The 22404-nt window shown below is 51.7% G+C and overlaps 1 protein-coding gene across 3 annotated transcripts in view; it reads right to left on the bottom strand.

The window, feature by feature from the left end:
- Positions 1–13491, bottom strand: part of ARHGAP4 (Rho GTPase activating protein 4) — a 219068-nt gene extending 205577 nt beyond the window's left edge. The window contains exon 1 of one of the 3 annotated variants that reach the window (XM_085629762.1): positions 10331–13491. In XM_085629762.1, coding sequence (XP_085485888.1) covers positions 10331–10397 — 67 coding nt within the window. In that variant the 5' untranslated portion in view covers positions 10398–13491. The remainder of the gene's footprint in view (positions 1–10330) is intronic. The other 2 variants (XM_085629764.1, XM_085629763.1) reach the window with 2 other exon arrangements.
- Positions 13492–22404: the final 8913 nt, after the last annotated feature.

The following is a 22404-nucleotide window of genomic DNA, read 5'->3' as shown; positions in this document are numbered from 1 at the left end:
TCATTGGATTCGTTCCACCTCACCACAAACACACTGTGTAGCTTCTTGAACAGAAGCTCTTAACACCAAATGCCCTTCGCAGGAAGAGTCCTGGCCTAGATTTGCGCTGCTGGGATAATGGTGTCTTGACAGATCTTACAAGGGGCGAGGGGCCAACCTTATTAGAGAATGCTGTATATCCACCCATTCCAACCCTGGCCTCTCGCATGAACTGGGCCCACCTCTTCCGACTCAGGTCCTCGCACCGGGCACCAACTGAAACTAGAGGAGAACTTCAGAGATGCAACGGACAAGCTTAGTCCCAGCTTAGTCTCACAGCAGTCCCAGCTTAGTCCCACAGCAGTCCTAGCCTAGTCCCACAGCAGTCCTAGCCTAGTCCCACAGCAGTCCTAGCCTAGTCCCACAGCAGTCCTAGCCTAGTCCCACAGCAGTCCTAGCCTAGTCCCACAGCAGTCCTAGCCTAGTCCCACAGCAGTCCTAGCCTAGTCCCACAGCAGTCCTAGCCTAGTCCCACAGCAGTCCTAGCCTAGTCCCACAGCAGTCCTAGCCTAGTCCCACAGCAGTCCTAGCCTAGTCCCACAGCAGTCCTAGCCTAGTCCCACAGCAGTCCTAGCCTAGTCCCACAGCAGTCCTAGCCTAGTCCCACAGCAGTCCTAGCCTAGTCCCACAGCAGTCCTAGCCTAGTCCCACAGCAGTCCTAGCCTAGTCCCACAGCAGTCCTAGCCTAGCCCCACAGCAGTCCTAGCCTAGCCCCACAGCAGTCCTAGCCTAGCCCCACAGCAGGCCTAGCCTAGCCCCACAGCAGGCCTAGCCTAGCCCCACAGCAGGCCTAGCCTAGCCCCACAGCAGGCCTAGCCTAGCCCCACAGCAGGCCTAGCCTAGCCCCACAGCAGGCCTAGCCTAGCCCCACAGCAGTCCTAGCCTAGCCCCACAGCAGTCCTAGCCTAGCCTAGCCCCACAGCAGTCCTAGCCTAGCCTAGCCCCACAGCAGTCCTAGCCTAGCCTAGCCCCACAGCAGTCCTAGCCTAGCCCCACAGCAGTCCTAGCTTAGTCCCACAGCAGTCCTAGCCTAGCCCCACAGCAGTCCTAGCCTAGCCCCACAGCAGTCCTAGCCTAGCCCCACAGCAGTCCTAGCCTAGCCCCACAGCAGTCCTAGCCTAGCCCCACAGCAGTCCTAGCCTAGCCCCACAGCAGTCCTAGCCTAGCCCCACAGCAGTCCTAGCCTAGCCCCACAGCAGTCCTAGCCTAGCCCCACAGCAGTCCTAGCCTAGCCCCACAGCAGTCCTAGCCTAGCCCCACAGCAGTCCTAGCCTAGCCCCACAGCAGTCCTAGCCTAGCCCCACAGCAGTCCTAGCCTAGCCCCACAGCAGTCCTAGCCTAGCCCCACAGCAGTCCTAGCCTAGCCCCACAGCAGTCCTAGCCTAGCCCCACAGCAGTCCTAGCCTAGCCCCACAGCAGTCCTAGCCTAGCCCCTCAACAGTCCTAGCCTAGCCCCTCAACAGTCCTAGCCTAGCACCTCAACAGTCCTAGCCTAGCACCTCAACAGTCCTAGCCTAGCACCTCAACAGTCCTAGCCTAGCACCTCAACAGTCCTAGCCTAGCACCTCAACAGTCCTAGCCTAGCACCTCAACAGTCCTAGCCTAGCACCTCAACAGTCCTAGCCTAGCACCTCAACAGTCCTAGCCTAGCACCTCAACAGTCCTAGCCTAGCACCTCAACAGTCCTAGCCTAGCACCACAGCAGTCCTAGCCATGTACCTCAGCAGCCCTAGCCATGTACCTCAGCAGCCCTAGCCATGTACCTCAGCAGCCCTAGCCTAGCCCCACAGCAGTCCTAGCCTAGCCCCACAGCAGTCCTAGCCTAGCCCCACAGCAGTCCTAGCCTAGCCCCACAGCAGTCCTAGCCTAGCCCCACAGCAGTCCTAGCCTAGCCCCTCAACAGTCCTAGCCTAGCACCTCAACAGTCCTAGCCTAGCACCTCAACAGTCCTAGCCTAGCACCTCAACAGTCCTAGCCTAGCACCTCAACAGTCCTAGCCTAGCACCTCAACAGTCCTAGCCTAGCACCTCAACAGTCCTAGCCTAGCACCTCAACAGTCCTAGCCTAGCACCTCAACAGTCCTAGCCTAGCACCACAGCAGTCCTAGCCATGTACCTCAGCAGCCCTAGCCATGTACCTCAGCAGCCCTAGCCATGTACCTCAGCAGCCCTAGCTTGGCACCTCAGCAGCCCTAGCTTGGCACCTCAGCAGCCCTAGCTTGGCACCTCAGCAGCCCTAGCTTGGCACCTCAGCAGCCCTAGCTTGGCACCTCAGCAGCCCCAGCTTGGCACCTCAGCAGCCCCAGCCATGTACCACAGCCGTCCCAGCCATGTACCACAGCCGTCCCAGCCATGTACCACAGCCGTCCCAGCCATGTACCACAGCCGTCCCAGCCATGTACCACAGCCGTCCCAGCCATGTACCACAGCCGTCCCAGCCATGCACCACAGCAGGCCCAGCCATGCACCACAGCAGGCCCAGCCATGCACCACAGCAGGCCCAGCCATGCACCACAGCAGGCCCAGCCATGCACCACAGCAGGCCCAGCCATGCACCACAGCAGGCCCAGCCATGCACCACAGCAGGCCCAGCCATGCACCACAGCCGTCAAAGCCACACTGTTCACATCCGGGTTGGTTGCATTTCTGGAGCCCTCTTCATTGCAGAAGGACGGACGCGTGTGTTCCACAGATACCAGGAGCAGAGAAACAGTTCTTATGAGGAGAAATCTAGGCGGAGCATACGGGTATTTTCCAAGTCAGATATCACCTCCCATGTTTATTAAATGACGTGCCACAGTCAGCTACCAGCATCACTGTTCCCTGGCACATTTGACGGATCTGTGGTCCAGCGAGTCACCTGCAGGCCCTTCGCGTAGTCTGTGTAGAGGAAAGCTGCAGGCGCTGTATACAGAACAAGTCTTCTAAGCACCCAGAACGAGGTCCCAGCAGACCCGCCATCGGGCCTATACTCGAAATGCAAAGGAGCGCCTAGAAGTACCAGGACAGGCTCTCGGGTAACCCCAACACACTTCAAGGCCTCAGACATAGAGAGATGCAATACCAAGCGCCAACATGCAACTCAAGCGCCTTCATATGAGAGTCATTACATTCATTCATTGTACCATGAAGTTGTATGGTACCCAGCGCTTAGAGGCAGACAGTTTTGTGAAGAAGGTCGTAAGCATCTGTCAGGGTTCAAGCACACCTGGAAGGAGGTCAGATTCCCGTCACCAGCGGTCAGAGTGCAGCCAGTGGTCCCACTCTTGGTTTTTATTGTCACAGTCGTTATATTTCCTGGCCCATCCTGCAAGTGGTTCACACACCCATCTGGGGGTGTCTGGGACTGCCGGGAAAACCCGTACCCCCCCCCCCCCACCAAGCTGGATGGGCGTGGCCTCAATCTCTGAGAGAAAAGAGCATTTAACTGCGGTTAGGGCCTCGGAGGGGGGCTCCCCCTTACTGGTAAGGTCTCCGACAGGGATGATGGAGGCGGGATGACGTCATACGGCCCAGCCATCACTTGACAAACAAGCACATGCAGAGATGGCACATTTTCTGATGGCCCCTGGTTCAACAGAAGATCTTGTCTCAGCAGTGGAGTCCCTACAGCCGAAGCAGGCTTTGGACTCCGGGGGGAGCCCGGTCCAGCGCCCCCCTCCAGCCACAGTGACGCGTTCTCACTGTTTCTAAGGCTGGTTCTGAATATCTGTGCCCCCCGATGGGGCAGCTGGTGCTCAGATGGTACCGCTGGGCACAGCTCGGATGGGAGACGCAGGAGGTGCGCGCGGCGGGTCTTGTAGGTGAAGACTCGAGAGGTATAGTGTGCCGTCCACACTGGTCCACCGCAGACCGTGAGCGCACCCCAGGTGGACAGTGCAGGGTGCGTGCTTTCATGAGGGCACGTGCCTCACGTAAAGAAACAAACCAGGAATTTCTTGGACCGAACTATTTCCACTGCTTCATTCGGGGTTTCCAGCTCGGCTGCGGTCAGATGTGGGGGCGCCAAGATCCTGCAAGGACCCAACGATGCTTTCATGGACTGAGGCCGGCGGGAGAGAGTGGCGAGCACGGGGAAGGAAATATCACAAGGTGCTGAGCAAATGCAACATCCATTTCTATTTCACAGCAGAAAACCACACGTGGAGGCCACCACAAAACTGCAAATGGAAACTCAGAGTACTGAAAAAGAAAAAAACCTGGCAGCCAAATGGCCCATGGGTGGGAAGGCCAGGAGGGAAGCTTGCACTGGTGAACAGTACACTCCGTGAACCACAGGCGGGCGGCATGGCATGCTGGGCAGAGGCGCTGAGGACTCACATACACCGCCATAGCAGACTAGAAGGCCTGCTGGCTCCTGTGCGCGAGTATGTGCACACTAGGGAAGGGAGAGATAACACACATGAGGGGCTGGGTGGGGAGAGGGTTCCAGAGACAGGCGAGTACCTCAGGGGTGTAGAGACACTTAAGGGGGCAAAGATACTGCAATGGAAGGGTGCTCCCGCCGCTCGTGTAGGGAAATGGCGGGCGTAGGAGCAAGAAAGAGGTGTATGCACGAGAGGGATTTCGGCGTGCGTGCCCCGGACTCAATCAGTAACACGTCTGTGTCTCCCTCTTCCAACATGGCTGCGCGCTCCTATCGCAGGGGCATTGCGTCTCATAGGCAGGGGTGACTGCGTCATGCCAAAGCAATGTGCACCGAGGACCCCTTCCAGCGCTCTGGCAGGGTACGCGATGGGCACGCTTGGTACTTCCTGCCCATGCAGCGGCCCCTTCTCCTACCATACAAATGACTCTCTGGGGTCACTACAGAGGTGTGGGGCAGGAACAAGGGAGTCATGATGGTGTCAAATCACAGACACTACGAGAAACGCTTCTCAGAGCACAGAAGGGAGTGGAGAGCTGTCTCACCGGGGTCAGGCGCAGAAGAGAAGGGAGTGGAGACCTGCCTCACTGGGGTCAGGCGCAGAAGAGAAGGGAGTGGAGAGCTGTCTCACTGGGGTCAGGCGCAGAAGAGAAGGGAGTGGAGAGCTGTCTCACTGGGGTGAGGCGCAGAAGGGAGTGGAGAGCTGTCTCACTGGGGTCAGGCGCAGAAGAGAAGGGAGTGGAGAGCTGTCTCACTGGGGTCAGTCGCAGAAGGGAGCGGAGAGCTGTCTCACTGGGGTCAGGCGCAGAAGAGAAGGGAGTGGAGAGCTGTCTCGCTGGGGTCAGGCGCAGAAGAGAAGGGAGTGGAGAGCTGTCTCACTGGGGTCAGGCGCAGAAGGGAGTGGAGAGCTGTCTCACTGGGGTCAGGCGCAGAAGAGAAGGGAGTGGAGAGCGGTCTCACTGGGGTCAGGCGCAGAAGAGAAGGGAGTGGAGAGCTGTCTCACTGGGGTCAGGCGCAGAAGAGAAAGGGAGTGGAGAGCTGTCTCACTGGGGGTCAGGCGCAGAAGGGAGTGGAGAGCTGTCTCACTGGGGTCAGGCGCAGAAGAGAAGGGAGTGGAGAGCTGTCTCACTGGGGTCAGGCGCAGAAGAGAAGGGAGTGGAGAGCTGTCTCACTGGGGTCAGGCGCAGAAGAGAAGGGAGTGGAGAGCTGTCTCACTGGGGTCAGGCGCAGAAGAGAAAGGGAGTGGAGAGCTGTCTCACTGGGGTCAGGCGCAGAAGGGAGTGGAGAGCTGTCTCACTGGGGTCAGGCGCAGAAGGGAGTGGAGAGCTGTCTCACTGGGGTGAGGCGCAGAAGAGAAAGGGAGTGGAGAGCTGTCTCACTGGGGTGAGGCGCAGAAGAGAGTGGAGAGCTGTCTCACTGAGGTCACACAGAGTATGAACTGGAAGGACAGCTCTGGAGCACTGACTGCTCACTGGCCCAGCGCCAGGAAACACGTCACCAAGGCGGCCTCAGTCACGTCACTCAATGGGGCAGCGTGGGAACCTTTCTTAAGGGAAAACTGAATAGTTTATGTGTTGTTGCAAGGTGTGGGTCATTGTCACAGAGCTATGACGTCACTGTGTCCCACCTACCTCATCGATTACCATGGTAATACTCAAAATGACACCGCAACTAGCCCAGCAACCTACTGCAAAATGCATGTTATCTTGTAGACACCAAAACTGTGCAATACGAGCATATATTAGAATATATGTGCCCCGACGCCAGAGGGGTGCGCGCTTTCACTCCTCACAACTAGAAGGACATCCCTCCATCGTGTGAATGTCGTCACTTTCGACTATCATTTGAGAACATTCTGCCATCTCAGCTTTCTGTCCCCCAAGGGCCCTGTCCACGCTGCACCGCACAGCACAGGTCACGTGTGCCTGCTGTGCAGTGCCTCACGCCCGCACAGCACAGGTCACGTGTGCCTGCTGTGCAGTGCCTCACGCCCCCACAGGAGGGGTCAGAGTCCGCACGGCTACCAATGTGGGGAGAAGAAATGCGCGTGAGCTGCACAACAAGGGGTCTCGAGAGCAGCCACCGAAGGAGCCCACAGTGGCCCCAGGGAGGCCGCAGGTTCACCGGAGACTAGTCACGGCTAAAAAATGCAAGGTATGGTGGCCGCCGCCGCGGGCCTGTGAGAGAAGACGACCATAGTCGGCGGTGGACAAGTTGGAGCTAAGCTGTGGCCAACACCTGGTTTCTACCAGAGGGTACAAATGTGGAGACCGAAACATGTGGAACCGCTTCGAAGCAGCCTCTGTCGACGGATGAAAGGCGTGCCAAGGCACACCTCAAGGGGCGCTGGGGGGCATTCAACACCTTAAAAATGAGTCTCTGGGAGTAAACTAAAGTGGTAACCTTGAATTTATACAGTATGCGGAGTAAGATGTTGCTACATGTCCACATAAAAGTAAACACAGAAGTGATGGCTTGAAGTAATCCCAGCCTCTGGTGATCACCTGGTTCCCTATCCCAGCCCATCGTTATTTTGCACACCGTGCCACCTCACTTTGAACCCAGGCATATGCAAATCAGTCTTGACCCAGCTGCAGTGGGAACAGTCCGGCCCAAACTACCAGGCCAGGGCCTCGCCAAACCAGAACACAAGCAACCCCGGACAGGTTCTGCCCGAGTTAGGGTTCATCGGCCAGGTACTGCTTGCCTCCAGCGACACAGTGTGCACGGGACCCACATCTGGGCGTACACGCCCCACTTAGGGCAACACTCCAAAGTATACAAAACAGCGATGGGTGGAATGCTTGAATTGATCTCAGCCACTGGGAATTACTCGGGCCCGCACACCCCCGACCCCCCCTTGTTATTTTGCAAACCACGCCACCTTAGTTTGGGCCCACCCAATGCAGCCATAAATTGAGCAAAACTGGTCCAGGGTTGCTGGTTTTCCAGTTCAGAGAGGAGCTGGCCTTGCAGTTTGGGCACTGGCACTGCGACTGACCTTGGGGTGTTAAGAAGAACCCAAGAAAAGGAAGTATGGAGGCAGTTAGGAACTTAAAGAGAAACAAGAGGTGGGAGGAACTAAGGAACGAGGCCTTGGGTGCATTTAAAACCACAATATGAAAGAGGAAGTGGAGCGGGCTATGGCGTTAGAGAGGAAGCTATTGAAGAAGTAAGCAAGGCAGAAGAAGGGGCGGCACAGAAAGATGAAACACGTGGCAGAGGTTTTTGATGGTGGACAGGTGGAGGCAAGAGAGCTATGGGCCTGATCTACATCTCGGGGACTGGTTACTCCATCACAATTTTTTTTCTTTTGTATTTATATAGCGCAAACTTGACCCGAATCGGGTATCAGAGCGCTTTACATAGCACCAGTTGCGTTACATGAGGACACATTCATTTTTGATGTTAGGCACGGGGAGATTAAGTGATTTGCCCAGAATCACAGGATGTTCAGCGTCATTGCAGAGACTCTAACCCAGTTCCCCAGATTCGAGGTCGACCGCCCTAGCCGTGAGGCCAACTCCCCTCCCAATGAGGGCGGGTCTCCTGTCTGCGTAAATATAAATCCTATTATACCCTATAGAATCATATTGCGGCAGATGGGCTATCCATCACCGTTCTGACGGAGCAACCTGTTCGCCGAGATCTAAAAGGCTCAATGTTGGCTGCCCTTTGCATTCTTGTACCTGTGGAAACCATCCCCGCGCCCACTGGGAGATGTCAAACAAATTATAGGCTTTTTAAAAAACAGAAAACTCCCTTATTGTCGTCAGAGGTCAAAAAACGAAGTCAGGAAAACGCCATGCAACAAGGTTTGCGGGAGTGGATCGGAAGTTATTGCAAGTCAATCAATCCAGTCAGATTTGAAGAGGGCAGCCAATCACCCGCGAGGACATCCAGGCACAAGTAAGATTTGTGAGAAGAGCCCTACTAAAACCAGAGACTATGGGGTGATCTCGCACTACCAGACGGGTAGGATAAGGGCTAGAACCCCTTCGAATGTTCTCGGCCCCTGCACTCATGGAAGTTGAGGAACAGGTATTTTAGGAGCTCACGTTCTCTACTCACCCTATGGAGCAAAGGCTCGGTATGAAATGTTGGGTTGGTTGCTATAGTGCCTTTGAGTAATACCTGCTCTATAAGCAGTTGTGACATCCTATATGAATTACTTTATGAACATACAGAAAAATATCGAGTACCACATCCCACGTGCCACTAGTTCACCACTTTGCATCACCATCATGGTGCAACGGGACCAGAGAAGTTCTGCCGTGTAGTGTTGTCAAACAAAGGTTTAAACCAAAAATATTTTCTCACTGTTTAGTAACTGCGGGTAAAGGTATAATGGCTCAGTCCAAGGAGATGGTGCACTGAGGGTACAGGCGCGCTCTCCTGCCACAGCGGGTAGAAGTCTGCTCCTGCCCAATCTGAGCAGGACCTCAACATTCTACTCACCAAGGCCTGAGCTACCCGCCTCAGTGTCCTTGGCACTCAGTGTGGTCTTCGGACTTCCTGGCTGGCACACAACCTTCTGTGCTCCCCCGTCACAGCACTGCAGAGGGCAGCACACCCTACCCACCCCTCAACATGGCCAGTCTTCCAAGCAGGTAAAGCACGCTGCAACGTGACATTAAATCTACGTGAACCGCTCTAGCAGGGTGGTGGACTGGCAGAGGTGGAGATGGTTGACTTATGTAAAGGTGTTTGGCATATTCAGAGGATGGGTGGGGTTATAAAGAGGGGCTGTGATCCCAAATGAAGGGGAGCCCCCAGGTAGGATCAGATCTGGAGTGTAGGCTGGTGCCACCTCTGCTGACCATGATGAACACCGGGCCGGTCCCACCTCTCAGCAGCACCTAGAACCCTTCAGTTCACTTCAGCCAATCGCTGACAGGACAAAGCTGAGCTCAAGGATTCCTTGAGGACCACCCGGGGGCGAAGAAGACCACCCCGAGAAGGGTGGTGCTCTGCGCTCTCTGGGATGGCCAGCACTGAGAGAGCTATGTAGGAGTCAGTTAGTTCCCTGGCAGCGGGGGGCGAGATGCACTCACAGAGGGGTGTAGGCCTCAGTTCTCTTGAAGCAGGGAGGCTGGGGTGCACAGACAGAGCTGTGTAGACCTCAGTCTCTGGCAGCGGGGGGTTGGGGTGCACTGACAGCTGTGTATACCTCAGTCTGTGGCAGCAGGGGGGTTGGGGTGCACTGACAGAGCTGTGTATACCTCAGTCTGTGGCAGCAGGGGGGTTGGGGTGCACGGACAGAGCTGTGTAGACCTCAGTCTCTGGCAGCGGGGGGTTGGGGTGCACTGACAGCTGTGAAGGCCTCAGTCTGTGGCAGCAGGGGGGTTGGGGTGCACGGACAGAGCTGTGTATACCTCAGTCTCTGGCAGCAGGGGGGTTGGGGTGCACAGACAGAGCTGTGTAGACCTCAGTCTCTGGCAGCTGGGGGGTTGAGGTGCACTGAGAGAGGTGTGTAGACCTCACTGCTCTAGCAGCAGGGGGTTGAGATGCACTGAGAGCTGTGTAGATCTCACTGCTCTAGCAGGGGCGAGCTGAGATGCACTGAGGGGTGTATCGGCCTCAGTCACCGAGAGTAGGGTGCTTGAGATGCACTGACAGGTGATAAGGCCTCAGAGCTCTAGCGGGGGCTGAGATGCACTGAGGGGTGTTGGCATCAGTTCACTGGCAGCAGGGGGTTTGAGATGCACTGAGATCCTTGAAGGCCTCAGTGTTCTGGCAGCGGGGGGGGGGGGGTGCACTGAGAGCTGTGAAGGCCTCATTGCTCTGGCAGCAGGGGGGTGCACTGAGAGGTGTGTAGACCCAACAGCATGATGATGTTTGTACCACTTCGCGTCACGGACACCACAGCTCCCACCCCTCCCGCAGGCCTCGCGCACACACACCTACCCCCAGGGGGGGCGCTCACCTTTGACCTGGCTCTCGTACTCCGCCAGCACCCCTCGCTCCTTCCGCAGCTTCCCGTGGGACGTCATCCTCAGCCCTTTAAACTCCCCTTACTCCACAAATGAAAAGTTCCTCTCTGCTCAATGCACCCCTGCGGGCTCCTCCGGCGTCGGGGTGCTCCTGCCCCCCGGTGGTAGGTGCAGGGCAGTGGTGCCGAGTACAAGGGCAGTCCCAAAGGGCAGATGTTTAAGACAGAGGGAGGATTCCGCTCCGGGGGAGGGCGGGCATGGCTCCCAGCAGCACCGACAGGCAGCGCGAGGGCACGAAGGGGTTAATCACGAGATGCAGCAAACACTGCCAGCTTTCAGCGTGAATGGGGTCAGGCGCTGGCAGTCTGCGGGGGGCGGGGGTGATGCAGGGTGTGAGGGTGGGCTGAGACACAGGGACGGACGAAGGAAGGGGGAGAGAGGCTGGGCAGGGACGAAGCAGAGGGACACTGCGAGGGTGGTGAAATGAGGGTGGGGTGAGGCAGGGGGTGAGAGATACGATGGGAAGGACGCGAGACTATGAGGGGAGAGTGGAGGGTGAGGGAGGGTGAGAGCGTGCAGGCGCGTGACAGGTGAGGGATACGACTGTGAGGCAGGGTGGGGTGAGACAGCTGGGGGGGTGAGGCAGAGGGTGGGTGACGGAGGAGTGGGAGATGTGAGGTCGAAGGGGCGGAGAGGATGTGAGGCTGGAGAAATGCAGGGAGGGAGTGTCGGAAGACGGTTCGTGGTGATGCAGGGGTGACACTGTGTGTGGGGGGGCTGAGAGGAAGAGAGCGTGAGAGGAGGATGGGAAGAGACGCCGCAGAGAGTGAAAGCAGTAGTTTTAATGCAGGGGGTGGGGCTGTGAGGGTGCGCGGTGACGGAGGGGTGGAAGTGATGGAGGTGTGAGGGTGCGCGGTGACGGAGGGGAGGGACTGTGAGTGTGCGAGGTGATGGAGGGATGACTGCGCGAGAGGGAGAGACCACACTGCGAGGCTCAGGTTAGGCTGAGGCGAGATGTGCTGCAGGGGCAGAGGGTGGACTGTGAGCCCGTGCAGGGGTGGATAAAGGAGGCCGAACTAAGGGACCAGAAATAGTTTGGGGAGTAGATTTGGAGGGTGTCCTCAGTGTGCTGGAGACTGGGGGGACGCAGAGGTGAAAGTGATGGAGAGAGACTGGAGAGGTGATGTGGCGCTCAGATGCAGTCAGCGAGAAGGCGCAGAGGGTGAGATGTTACAGGAGGTGAGATGTGCGCGGAGAGGGAGATGATCGGGGTGTGAGAACAAACGGAGTCGGTGGCGCGGAGAGGGGGCGTGTGTCGGAGGTGCTCTAGAGTACAGTCCTGCAGGCGTGAGATGTGCAGTCAGGGGGTGAGCAGGAATAACAGGATACAGAGGGGAAGGGGTCGGTATGCAGGAAAGAGTGTGATTCGCCACTGCGAGATGCCCGAAAGATAAAATGCGGAGTGTAACAGAACCGAGGAGAGATGCTGCAGAAACGGACACTATCTGGATTTAGGGCCCGCAAGCACGGGACCGGGACTGGATTATATGCAGGGTGAAACAGTTCAGAGTGCAAGGGCTGTGAAATGATTTACGTAGTGGGAGTGTGTAAAGGGGGCATGCTGCCACACTCGAGGCTGGTGCAGAACGGCTCTCGTTGAGGTGACCCTGCCCCAGCAGTCATTCAGAGATCCGGTGATCCTTTCCAACAGTACTGCAGAATGTGTCGGGTGCTCCTCCCCAGTAGTATTAGGTACTTTTCCTCAGCAGTCATGCATGCTGGCTGACTCCACCTCCCCAGCAGAAATGCAGTTCTTATCAGGTGCAGCTCCACAGCAGCAATGCAGTGTGTGAGTTGAGATCCTCTCCAACAGCACTGGATACTTCTCAGCAGTCAAACAGGGTATCGGACTCCTCCTCAGCAGTAATGCAGGGTATCAGACTTCTGTCGAGCAGTCATGCAGATCGTGTCCGGTGCAGCTCCCTAGCAGTAATGCAGAATCTGTCAGGTGCAGCTCCCCAGTACTAATGCAGATCGTATCCGGTGCAGCTACCGGACAAGAATGTAGATCTTTTCGGTGCAACTCCTCAGCAGTAATGCAGATACATTTTGTGCAGCTCCCCAGTAGTACTGCAGATCTAGTCAGGGCAGTTCCCCAACAAGTAATGCAGCTCTTGTAAAGTGTCACTCCTTAGCAGTAATGCAGATCCTTTCTGTGCAGCTGCCCAGTTGTAATGCCGATCTTGTCAGGTGCAGTTACTTAGCAGTAATGCAGCTTTTGTTCTGTGCATCTCCTTGGAATTCATGCAGATCCAGCCAGGTGCAGCTCTCCAGCAGTACTATATATTTTGTCAGGTGCAGCTCCCAGCAGTAATGGAGATCTTGTCAGGTGCAACTCCCCAGCAGTAATGCAGATCTTGTCAGGTGCAACACACCAGCAGTAATGCAGATCTTGACGGGTGCAGCTCCCAGCAGTAACACAGACTGTGTAGTGCTCTTCTCCAGCAGTAATGCAGATCTGGTCAGGTGAAGCTCCCAGCAGTAATGCAGATCTGGTCACAGTGCAGCTCCCAGCACTAATGCAGATCTGGTCACGGTGCAGCTCCCAGCACTAATGCAGATCTGGTCACGGTGCAGCTCTTAGCACTAATGCAGATCTGGTCACGGTGCAGCTCCCAGCACTAATGCAGATCTGGTCACGGTGCAGATCTGGTCACGGTGCAGCTCCCAGCACTAATGCAGATCTGGTCACGGTGCAGCTCCCAGCACTAATGCAGATCTGGTCACGGTGCAGCTCCCAGCACTAACGCAGATCTGGTCAGGTGAAGCTCCCAGCAGTAATGCAGATCTGGTCACGGTGCAGCTCCCAGCAGTAATGCAGATCTGGTCACGGTGCAGCTCCCAGCAGTAATGCAGATCTGGTCACGGTGCAGCTCCCAGCAGTAATGCAGATCTGGTCACGGTGCAGCTCCCAGCAGTAATGCAGATCTGGTCACGGTGCAGCTCCCAGCAGTAATGCAGACTCTGTGCAGTGTTTCTCTCCAGCAGTATTGTCTTTTGCCTAGCGCTTCTCCCCAGTAATAAAGCGGCGGCGCGCCTCCTCCGCGGTGCCGGGTCTCTGTTGCTAGTCCCCAGCAGCAGTCAGACTGCCGGTGCTCCCGCCTCAGCAGTCATGCAGCCTGCTGATGCTGCTCCCAAGCACTCCCTCGGCGCGTGCCTGGTGCTCCTCGACAGCACTGCAGACTGCCAGTGCCCAGCCCCGCAGTCACGCAGAGCCTGTCTGGCTCTCCTCCCAGCAGTCATGCAGCAGCACGGGCTGCCAGCTCCCCCCTCCTTCCCCTCCCAGGCACCCCGCCAGTCCGTCGTCAATGTCGCCGCTCCCCGGAAAGCTGTTGCCTCGGGCGACTCTGCTTTCTGCAGATAGAGCGCGCCTCGCAATGGGCTTTGTACAGGGTCAAGGCCATAGACATAGAAAGAGGACACAGAAGCGTAAGCGTGTAAACACGGCGGACATTTTGGGATAGGTAGACGCCCCTCCAGGTAGGGAGCGTCGTGATTTATACAACAGAAATTGTACGTAGAACGTCGCGGACATTTTGGAACGGACTAATTTAAGGTTTTAGCCTTCCTGTATGTAATAGAAAGGTAATGTTCTGTTAAGAATAAATGCAGCTAAAAGAGGAAATCATAAAATTAAGGAGCGGGCTGACCTCACTCTCTGAAAGTATATATATATATATATATATATATATTGCACTGTGCAGTTATGGTTCAACTACTGACATTCACCACTTATGGTTAGACAACATACACCATACTCACGCTACTCTCTTTGCTTTTTTCTAGATAATCATTTTTAAGTTCCAGTGCTACAGGCAACGAGGTGTATTTAGCATTGTGGGCGGCGTGAAATATGGTGTGCATTGTATAAGTAATTAATCATAACAGGAAAATTTCAGTGGGTTTGTAAGTTTGAGTCAGAATCATAACTCAGTATTTAACTGTAATTTTATCAGTGAATCTCAAGGTGTGTTATTTGTTATGATTGACTTTATTGTCAGCCTCCACCAACTTGGTGCAGTTTGCAAACCCATGCTGCATACAGTTTGTTGTCGTGTTTATCAAGGATTAACCTCAGGGCCCAGCCTGCCATGAGCAACCAACACCCACTAGTCAAGCACAATTGGGTTTGAGAACAGCGCCCGACCTATGTCTATAGGAGGGGTACTCATAGTACGGCCCGCGGGCCGCCAGCGGCCCGGCAAGCCTTTCTTGGCAGCCCGCGGACCTTGCAGACATCGTACCGGTGTTTGTTTAACAGTGTCAGCAAACACAGACTCTGCTCTGTGGGGGCCCGGGGATTCAAGCGATAGTCAGAGTGGAGCTGCTGGGGCGCTAAGAGGTGAAATACAACAAAGCCTCGTTATCATGCAAATGGTCTCTTAAAGACCTGTGAAGTACTCTGGTGGGGCTGTGTGTGTGCCCTGGAAGGGAAGCTGCCTCAGCTGCCAGGGGCATGCAGCCCCCGTGGTGCGGGGGCCCCCACGCTCCAGGGGCCCCCTCACTCTAAGCGAGGGAGACGGCTGCGCCTGGAAGCAATACTCTTCAGCCTCCCCAAGTCCCCATAAATTAAGCTGTGCACGCACACGCCACGGTGACGACCTCTAAGCCTCCGAGTCTTCCCTCTCATTCTATCTCGCTCCTTAATGAAAACCGAGACTTCAAGAAACGGGTATTACCCTCTCTTTCCTCCTTTCGTTTATTTGCTCCCCTGTGAAATGGATCTAAAAAAGAATAACATTTTTGCTGGAAACGTTATCTTTCTCTGACACAAGTGCAGCCTCCGGGTGGAGAGAAATAAAACATTCCAAATGTGAAAAATAAATAACTAATTAAAGCAAGACAGAGTGGTTGCAAGGTGGCCAGATTGAGTTATTCACACCTAAACACATTAGTGCCACTTTACAGTGTTTGCCAGTGAAGTGATACTTTTGTTTACTCCTCTCTCTTTGAACAACATAGTTTTCCCTGTGTGGGAAAGTGCACCTTGCCTGGAGGTACTGAAATACCTGCTTGATGGGTGAATTGGAAAACAAAATGTTTACAGCGACTGTGTGTTTACGAATGTGGTCTTTTTATACCATACTACCTATGTTTTGAAAGTTTATAAGCAATGGGCACTGAAACGGGTCCCTTCCGGGCCCTGTAGTCATGGCCTTACCTTTTCATGCAAAAGCACTCACTAATTTCAGAATAATGAGTGTAAAAGGAAAAAGGTAACCATGACAGAGGGAGGGAGAAGGGGAGAGGGAGGGAGACGGAGAGGGAGGGAGAGAGGGGAAGAGGGGGAGAGGGGGATGGAGGGAGGGAGAGGGAGAGAGAGAGGGAGGGAGAGAGGGAGGGAGACAGGGAGGGAGGGAGACAGGGAGGGAGGGAGACAGGGAGGGAGGGAGACAAGGAGGGGGAGACAGAGAGAGGGAGACAGAGAGAGGGAGACAGAGAGAGGGAGACAGAGAGAGGGAGACAGAGAGAGGGAGACAGAGAGAGGGGAGCCAGAGGGAGACGGAGAGGGAGGGAGAGAGAGAGGGGGAGAGAGAGAGGGGGAGAGACAGGGAGGGAGACAGGGAGGCAGACAGAGGGGGGAGGGAGACAGAGGGGGGAGGGAGACAGAGAGGGGGAGGGAGAGGGAGAGGGAGAGGGAGGGAGACGGAGGAGGGAGGGAGACGGAGGAGGGAGGGAGGGAGATATGTGTATGCCGGGTCTGGTGGCTCAGTGGACGAAGGCGTCCGCTTCAGGGACCTGTGTTCCACCTCATGGTCACAGTTTTTTTTTGTTGCTCTAGCCCCGCCCCCTCCCCCAATGACCCCGCCCCCAAGGTGCGGCCCTCGGCCACAAACCACACTGTAAATTTGGCCCCCAAGAGAAAGTTTGTGAGTACCCCTGGTCTATAGCGTGGAACCAACCTGCCACAGGATACCAACCCACCACTGGTTGCTGACATGGGCCGCCAACTCCTGCTACCTACTTCATTTCAATGTGTGCAGTGTTTTTTTTCTCCTGAAATATATGTTTTCCCCACCAAAAAATGGAAATTGATATGATTCTCCCATAGTTCCCCTTTTTTGTGAGAAATTGCAATATTAATGAAAATCAAAACATTTTCACTGAGGAAAATACTTCTCAGCCATGGGAAGGCACCAGGATAGGAGCCAACCCCAGCTGAGTACTGGGGGCACTCAGAAGTGTGGAGAATTGGCTCAAAGAACAAAACAAAACAGGTTTGTTTCAATAAGATTGCTGTTTTAATGAAAATCGTGATTTTGTGGCCGTCATTTTGTGAGCAACAGAGAACCCCACCTTGTGCTGAAAATCTAGATTTCATTAAACATCACAATTTTCAAGATGGCTGGAAAAAAAATCTTCATCTGATAATCACATTTGCGAAAAATTCTAATGTGATTAACAGGATACACAATTTTAAGAATTACTCTTTTATTTAGCACAGATACACAAAAGTGTTAATCCTTTAAAGCCTGATCAGAAACTTTAAAAAAGTTTTATACCTCAAAAACTACTAAATGGATTTACACTAAACTAATGAAAGCACACTTTCTGAGCAAAGTTCTACTTTAATGTCAACTATAGTGTAAATTCATTCAGTAGTTTTAACTGCAGGAGCAATCAAGCTAAAATGGGAAAACATACCTTTTTCATCCCCGTAAATAATGTTTCTTCTGCACGAAAATTGGCATACCAGAATTAGCTGACAATGCCAAGCGATTAATACGTTTGGCGCAGATCCATACATGGGAGATCACAAATACCTTTTGACAAAAAGTTCAGCTGAACCGTAATATCAAGAATAGACAATTGGGGAAATCAGATGACACCTTGATCTCCAGGGAGTCATGAGACTTCAGGAAAAGAAGGTCTAGAAAATGAAGGGAATGGAGTCTGTGGAGGGCTGATCAGTGGCAACTGAGACTTGATGAGATTTGGCGACACTTCTAAGTCAAATTAGAAAAAAAGGACCAATCAAACCAAGGCCCCCAAGAAAGGCAGGTGCTTCCAGGGGAACTTCAGAAGCAGGAGTGGAAGTCACCAGTTGCCTCGCAACGGCTTAGCTGCATGGTTTCTTGATTGTAGTTCAACCACCATTCTCCCTTTCTTCCAAATTTGCAGAAGCTGAAATCCAAATTAACAAACATGAGATGTTTTAGTTTTCCATTCCATGTGACTTGTTTTCTTTTATGTGATAACTGTAGAATGTCCTAATTAATTGCAACAGTAAACCTGCAGAGTACATGTTGGTCCAATATATCTTGTTTGTTGCAGATAACTGTAAGTTAGAAGGGCTTTTAGAGAAACTGTAATGTCAATTATCCTGAGACACTAATGAGTTCTAAATTGCATCTTCTTCCTTTAACCCAATTGGATTGGGTGATTTAAGCTAGTGCATAGTAGGTTACAGTTCAGACATGCTTTGTCCATTTTAGAGGCAACTTGGAATCAAATTTGGTACTCTCTTTATGGGAGAATTGATTTAACTTAACGGTTACTTTTGAGGCCTTTTTACGATAGCTTTTCTTATAGATTATATGACTTTGATTGATTTGAACTTCATATTGACAAACTTATTCATGTATTGAATTTGATTGATGCTAATTTGAAGATTTTGAATCTGTAAACATTTTAACCTTCAATAAACCTTTATGTTTCAAAAATGTTATCATTTTCTGTCTTGCCTGTGGATCCTAGCAAACACAAAGTGATGATGGACAGAGTACTGAAACATTTTAGACACGCACTCTCAGTCACAGATCTGCGTTGAATCCATCATCATTCTTTAGCTCACTTCGCCACCCCAGTTCAGACCCAGCCATATGCAAATCAGTCATCACACTGTCCCTCATGGAAACAGTCCAGCCCAAACTGCCAAGCCAGGTGTTCCCTGGACCGGAAACAAGCATCCTGGGACCGGTTTCGGGGTAACACCCCTCATCAGCCAGGCTAGCTTGAATCCAGTGGCAAAGTGAGCAAGGGACCCACGAATGGGCATACCATACCAACTTGGGTGGAACAAAGCAAAAAAAGATATGATGAACGGAGCGCTGAACCTTTTCAGACACACCCCCAGTCACAGATCTGGGTTGAATCCATTATCACTCTTTAGCTCACTTCGCCACTCCAGTTCAGACCCAGCCATATCCAAATCAGTCTTGACCCTGTCCCTCATGGGAACAGTCCTGCCCAACTTGCCAGGCCAGGTCCTCCCTGGACCGGAAACAAGCATCCTGGGACTAGTTTCGGGCAGTGGCGTAGCAAGGGAAGTGCGGTCCACCCTGGGTGGCACAAGTTTTGAGGGCGGTGGCCTCCCACCGCTCTTACCTGCAGTCTCACCCCCCCACTTCAATCAGTCACAGAAGGGCAGCAAAAGAACCGGAGATCTCTCCAGCACCCCCCACCCGCTCCTCACTCCGGCCGCACAGGGCGGCAAAATCATAAACCGCCACAGGCGGCCAAGGGCTAGCTACGCCACTGGTTTTGGGGATAACACCCCTCATCAGCCATGCTAGCTTGAATCCAGTGGTAAAGTGAACATGGGACCCACGTCTGGGCATACCCTGCCAACTTAGGGCAAACAAATCAAACACAAAGCGCCTACCATGCTTCACATGACAGATGTATAGATCTGTTGTTTACCCTCATTTGTGAACTTCAATTAATCAGATAGCGCATTATGGGCCTCAAATTTCCACAAAGAAAATCACCAACAAAATTGGTAGCAGTGGATGGTTTACACTGAGGCTCGGAGGATTTAAAAGTCTCCCCAAATTAAGAATTGTAACCCAATTTAATCAACATTCCTGATCTTCTTTGGTTTCATTTTGATTATTGACAGCGTTCCGGAAGTGGTTATAGTATCCTAGGAGTGTGAGTACAAGTAGGGTTATTCAATTTTGATTGTGAGTTGTGGTGTTTGTGGTTTTTGATGATTTATCATGTCGTGAGTTGTAGTGTCAAATTTGGGTCCAAGAGGGCTCTGCGTTGAAGTTTTTCGTATTTATTGCTTGTGCTTATGGAGATTGATGCGCTTACTGCTAAGAGCTGAAGTTTGGACTAAGAGATGGTGTGTCAGAGGCACGCATCGCCGAAACGATCAGAGAAGAAACAGAGCCAATCGAACACAGTACCAGTAACGGTGAGCAAGCCGAAGTCAGAAGATCAAAAAGTTTCTAATCAGAGGTACGTGGCTGCTGAATGGACCTACTTTACTGGAAGCAAGTCTGGTCTGAGAGCTCCTGAGACTGAGAATCATCAAAATGTAATTGAAAAATTCCAAATGTGTCGCGTTACAACAAGGAAGATTAATTTTTTGATTGTTAAATCATATGACCAGACATTAAAATTTCACGTTTTGTATCCTGATTATGTTGTGAAGATATTAGATCTGTAGGTTCTAGGATTTTTGTCGCTTTAGTGTATCCAGCTGTAGACTGTAGGTTTCTAATCCCGAAGTCAACTGAACTAACAGATTTACACTGAAAATTAACTGAAAGTTTTGCTGATTGGCACAGCAGAACCCATGAGCAGAATTTTGATTTTTCTTTTCAACTTAACTTGAGAGAAACCATATTGTTATGTAACTTGAACATTTGTAAAGTTCTAATATTAGTGGCATTTTCCCTTGTTATTCTAATGATTGTCTCATGAACCAGTCTTTCTTCTTTTAAAAAGCATGCTTCAACAAAACTAAGCCTGACTTAGCCTATGTAGATAAGCAACATAGATTTAACATGAAGATTTTACATACAGATGGCTGCAAGGGAAATGGCTATGTTAACATGTTCTTTAGACTATTGCATGGGTATTCCAAGGTTATGAAAATGCAAAACTGCTATGTATGTACATATTTATCCACGTCAACCATAGCTGGTGTGACGTCATCACTTACCTTAACATGTGCTCTGTCCTGTAGTATATTCATTACTCTGTTCTATCGTCAAGAACACCTGGAGTATTGTTCCTTCAACTAGGATCTGTCTATAGATGATGTACCTATGATTGAGACTTTAAATCAATGAGAAGGAGCCAGGGCTGTGGAACACACGCTTCATAATATGGGATCTACAACACAACCTAAATCCACTAACGAGCGAAACTCTAAGTCTTCACGTGAACTGAGAAGAGCGGAGATAGATTTTTATTTGAGAACTGATTGAGAGAAGATTAAAGGTTGGGAAAGGCGTATAGAAAGGAGCGGTTGGAGGAAGGAAGAAGAGTCAGTAGAGGAAATAAGACTCCATCCAAAACTCAGTTTTGATTTGAAGAAGAAGGGACATTTTTGTATTGTAAGAGAGAAAGATCAGGTTCGACACCCAGACGTGGTGGACTGGAGTGATTGTGAACAGGCGTTCATGCCTATGGGTGATGGGTGCTTACCAAGAGAGAATCCTAATATTAGGGGAGTTTATTCTGTGTGCGGGGAAAGGCTTATTTACAATTTCTACCAAACTGGATTGGGAGCTGCAGCAATGCTGCACTTACATTCCAGATAAAAGTAACAAAATGAACACATTTGTAACTAACGTGACAGCCATTTCTCCTGAGGTAAAAGATTTGGTGGACACAGTGCCTCGGCAGCATTCGGGAAAGGATTTGCTGAGATTGGTGAGTGGTTTGGAGATATTGGTAATGGAATATTGAAGAAAATACTAACACCGGTCCAAATCATCATAATTGGCGTGATATTCCTATTTCCTTTTAGAAGAGAGTTAAAAATGATTACTGCAACGGGTGAGTCAAGATGCAATGGAAAGAAGCAGGTTTCTCAATCAGAAGGAGAAAAGGGAATATAGGTGAAACTTGAAGAACTCCAACGCCAAGGATACTGTGAGCTAACGGATCCAGAGGATTCTAGGCGTAAATTGCAAAAATCACCAACTTCTGCGTAGGAGGAGTTCTAAAAGCAATGAGGGTGTAATTTGTGGTTGCTGCCAGAGTCAGTCAGTCAGTCAATAAACTTTATTCGGTTTTTGTTATTAAAACCATAAAAGTTACACAGATACAATACAAACAATAGGTTGTGACATATTCTAAAAACAGGCTCCATTGCCACACAAGGATTCATCTGAAAACAAGTCTAGATAAAAAGACTCTACATGTCCATAAAGTGCCTAGATTTCATAGTTGCCTTTAAAAACCCTACAATAAAAATAATACAATCATCCTTCAACAGTTGGAGATGCATTAATGCAGGTCTAACCTGTTTAAAATTCAATTTCTTTAAAATAGGCACTAAAAAATGCCTCCTGGGGACTTCAAACAGTTTGCAAAAGAACATAAAGTGCAGCAAGTCCTGAGGAGACTTTCCGTCGCAGCCACAGGGAGCGAGCACTTGACCTCCAGAAGCCCCCTCGGGTCTCGCTAACAGGAGATGGAAAAGATTCATCCGGAACCTGGTTAAAAGAAATTTTTCATGTGACGTCAAGGACCCCATAAGGTATGGTTCAGACAGTGGCATCGATTTAAGCAATAAATATGCCCGAACACTCGGTTTCCGTACCTCTTCTGCATCCCGATCTTCTTGCCTCCTGCTCAAGAAGGCTGTCTTGGTTAATTCCACATCCTCTCGTACAATAACATCTGGTTTAGAAAATAAAGCTCCCCGCCCAATCAATTCAAATCCTCTTTTAATATAGTTAAGCCAGGGGATACGAGCCATATTATCTAAAGACAAAGACTCTCTTAGGATCAATTGAGTGAGGAATAGCTCTTCATTTAACCAACACGTTAGCCAAAAAATCAAGGGACGCAGAACAAGTGTATCACTTAGGTGGGAGACCCCCAATTCCTCATGTACCGCCATGCTTGCAGTTCCTCTCGGGACACATAATAACCTTTTTAAAAACCCATATTCCACTACCTGGAGGGGTTCCGTTGTCGTATAGCCCCAGATCTCACTGCCATAAGTTGCTGTAGCTAAGCTTTTTGCTTGATAGACTTGAAGCATAGCTCCTGTCGGTTTCTTTCCCATTTTAGAGGCAAAATTAAAAATTGCACCATT

Source organism: Triturus cristatus, chromosome 10 (genome assembly GCF_964204655.1).
Source record: "Triturus cristatus chromosome 10, aTriCri1.1, whole genome shotgun sequence".
NCBI classification, from domain to species: domain Eukaryota; kingdom Metazoa; phylum Chordata; class Amphibia; order Caudata; family Salamandridae; genus Triturus; species Triturus cristatus.
The sequence above is the reverse complement of the archived record's forward strand: the minus strand, read 5'-3'. Positions and strand labels throughout refer to the sequence as shown.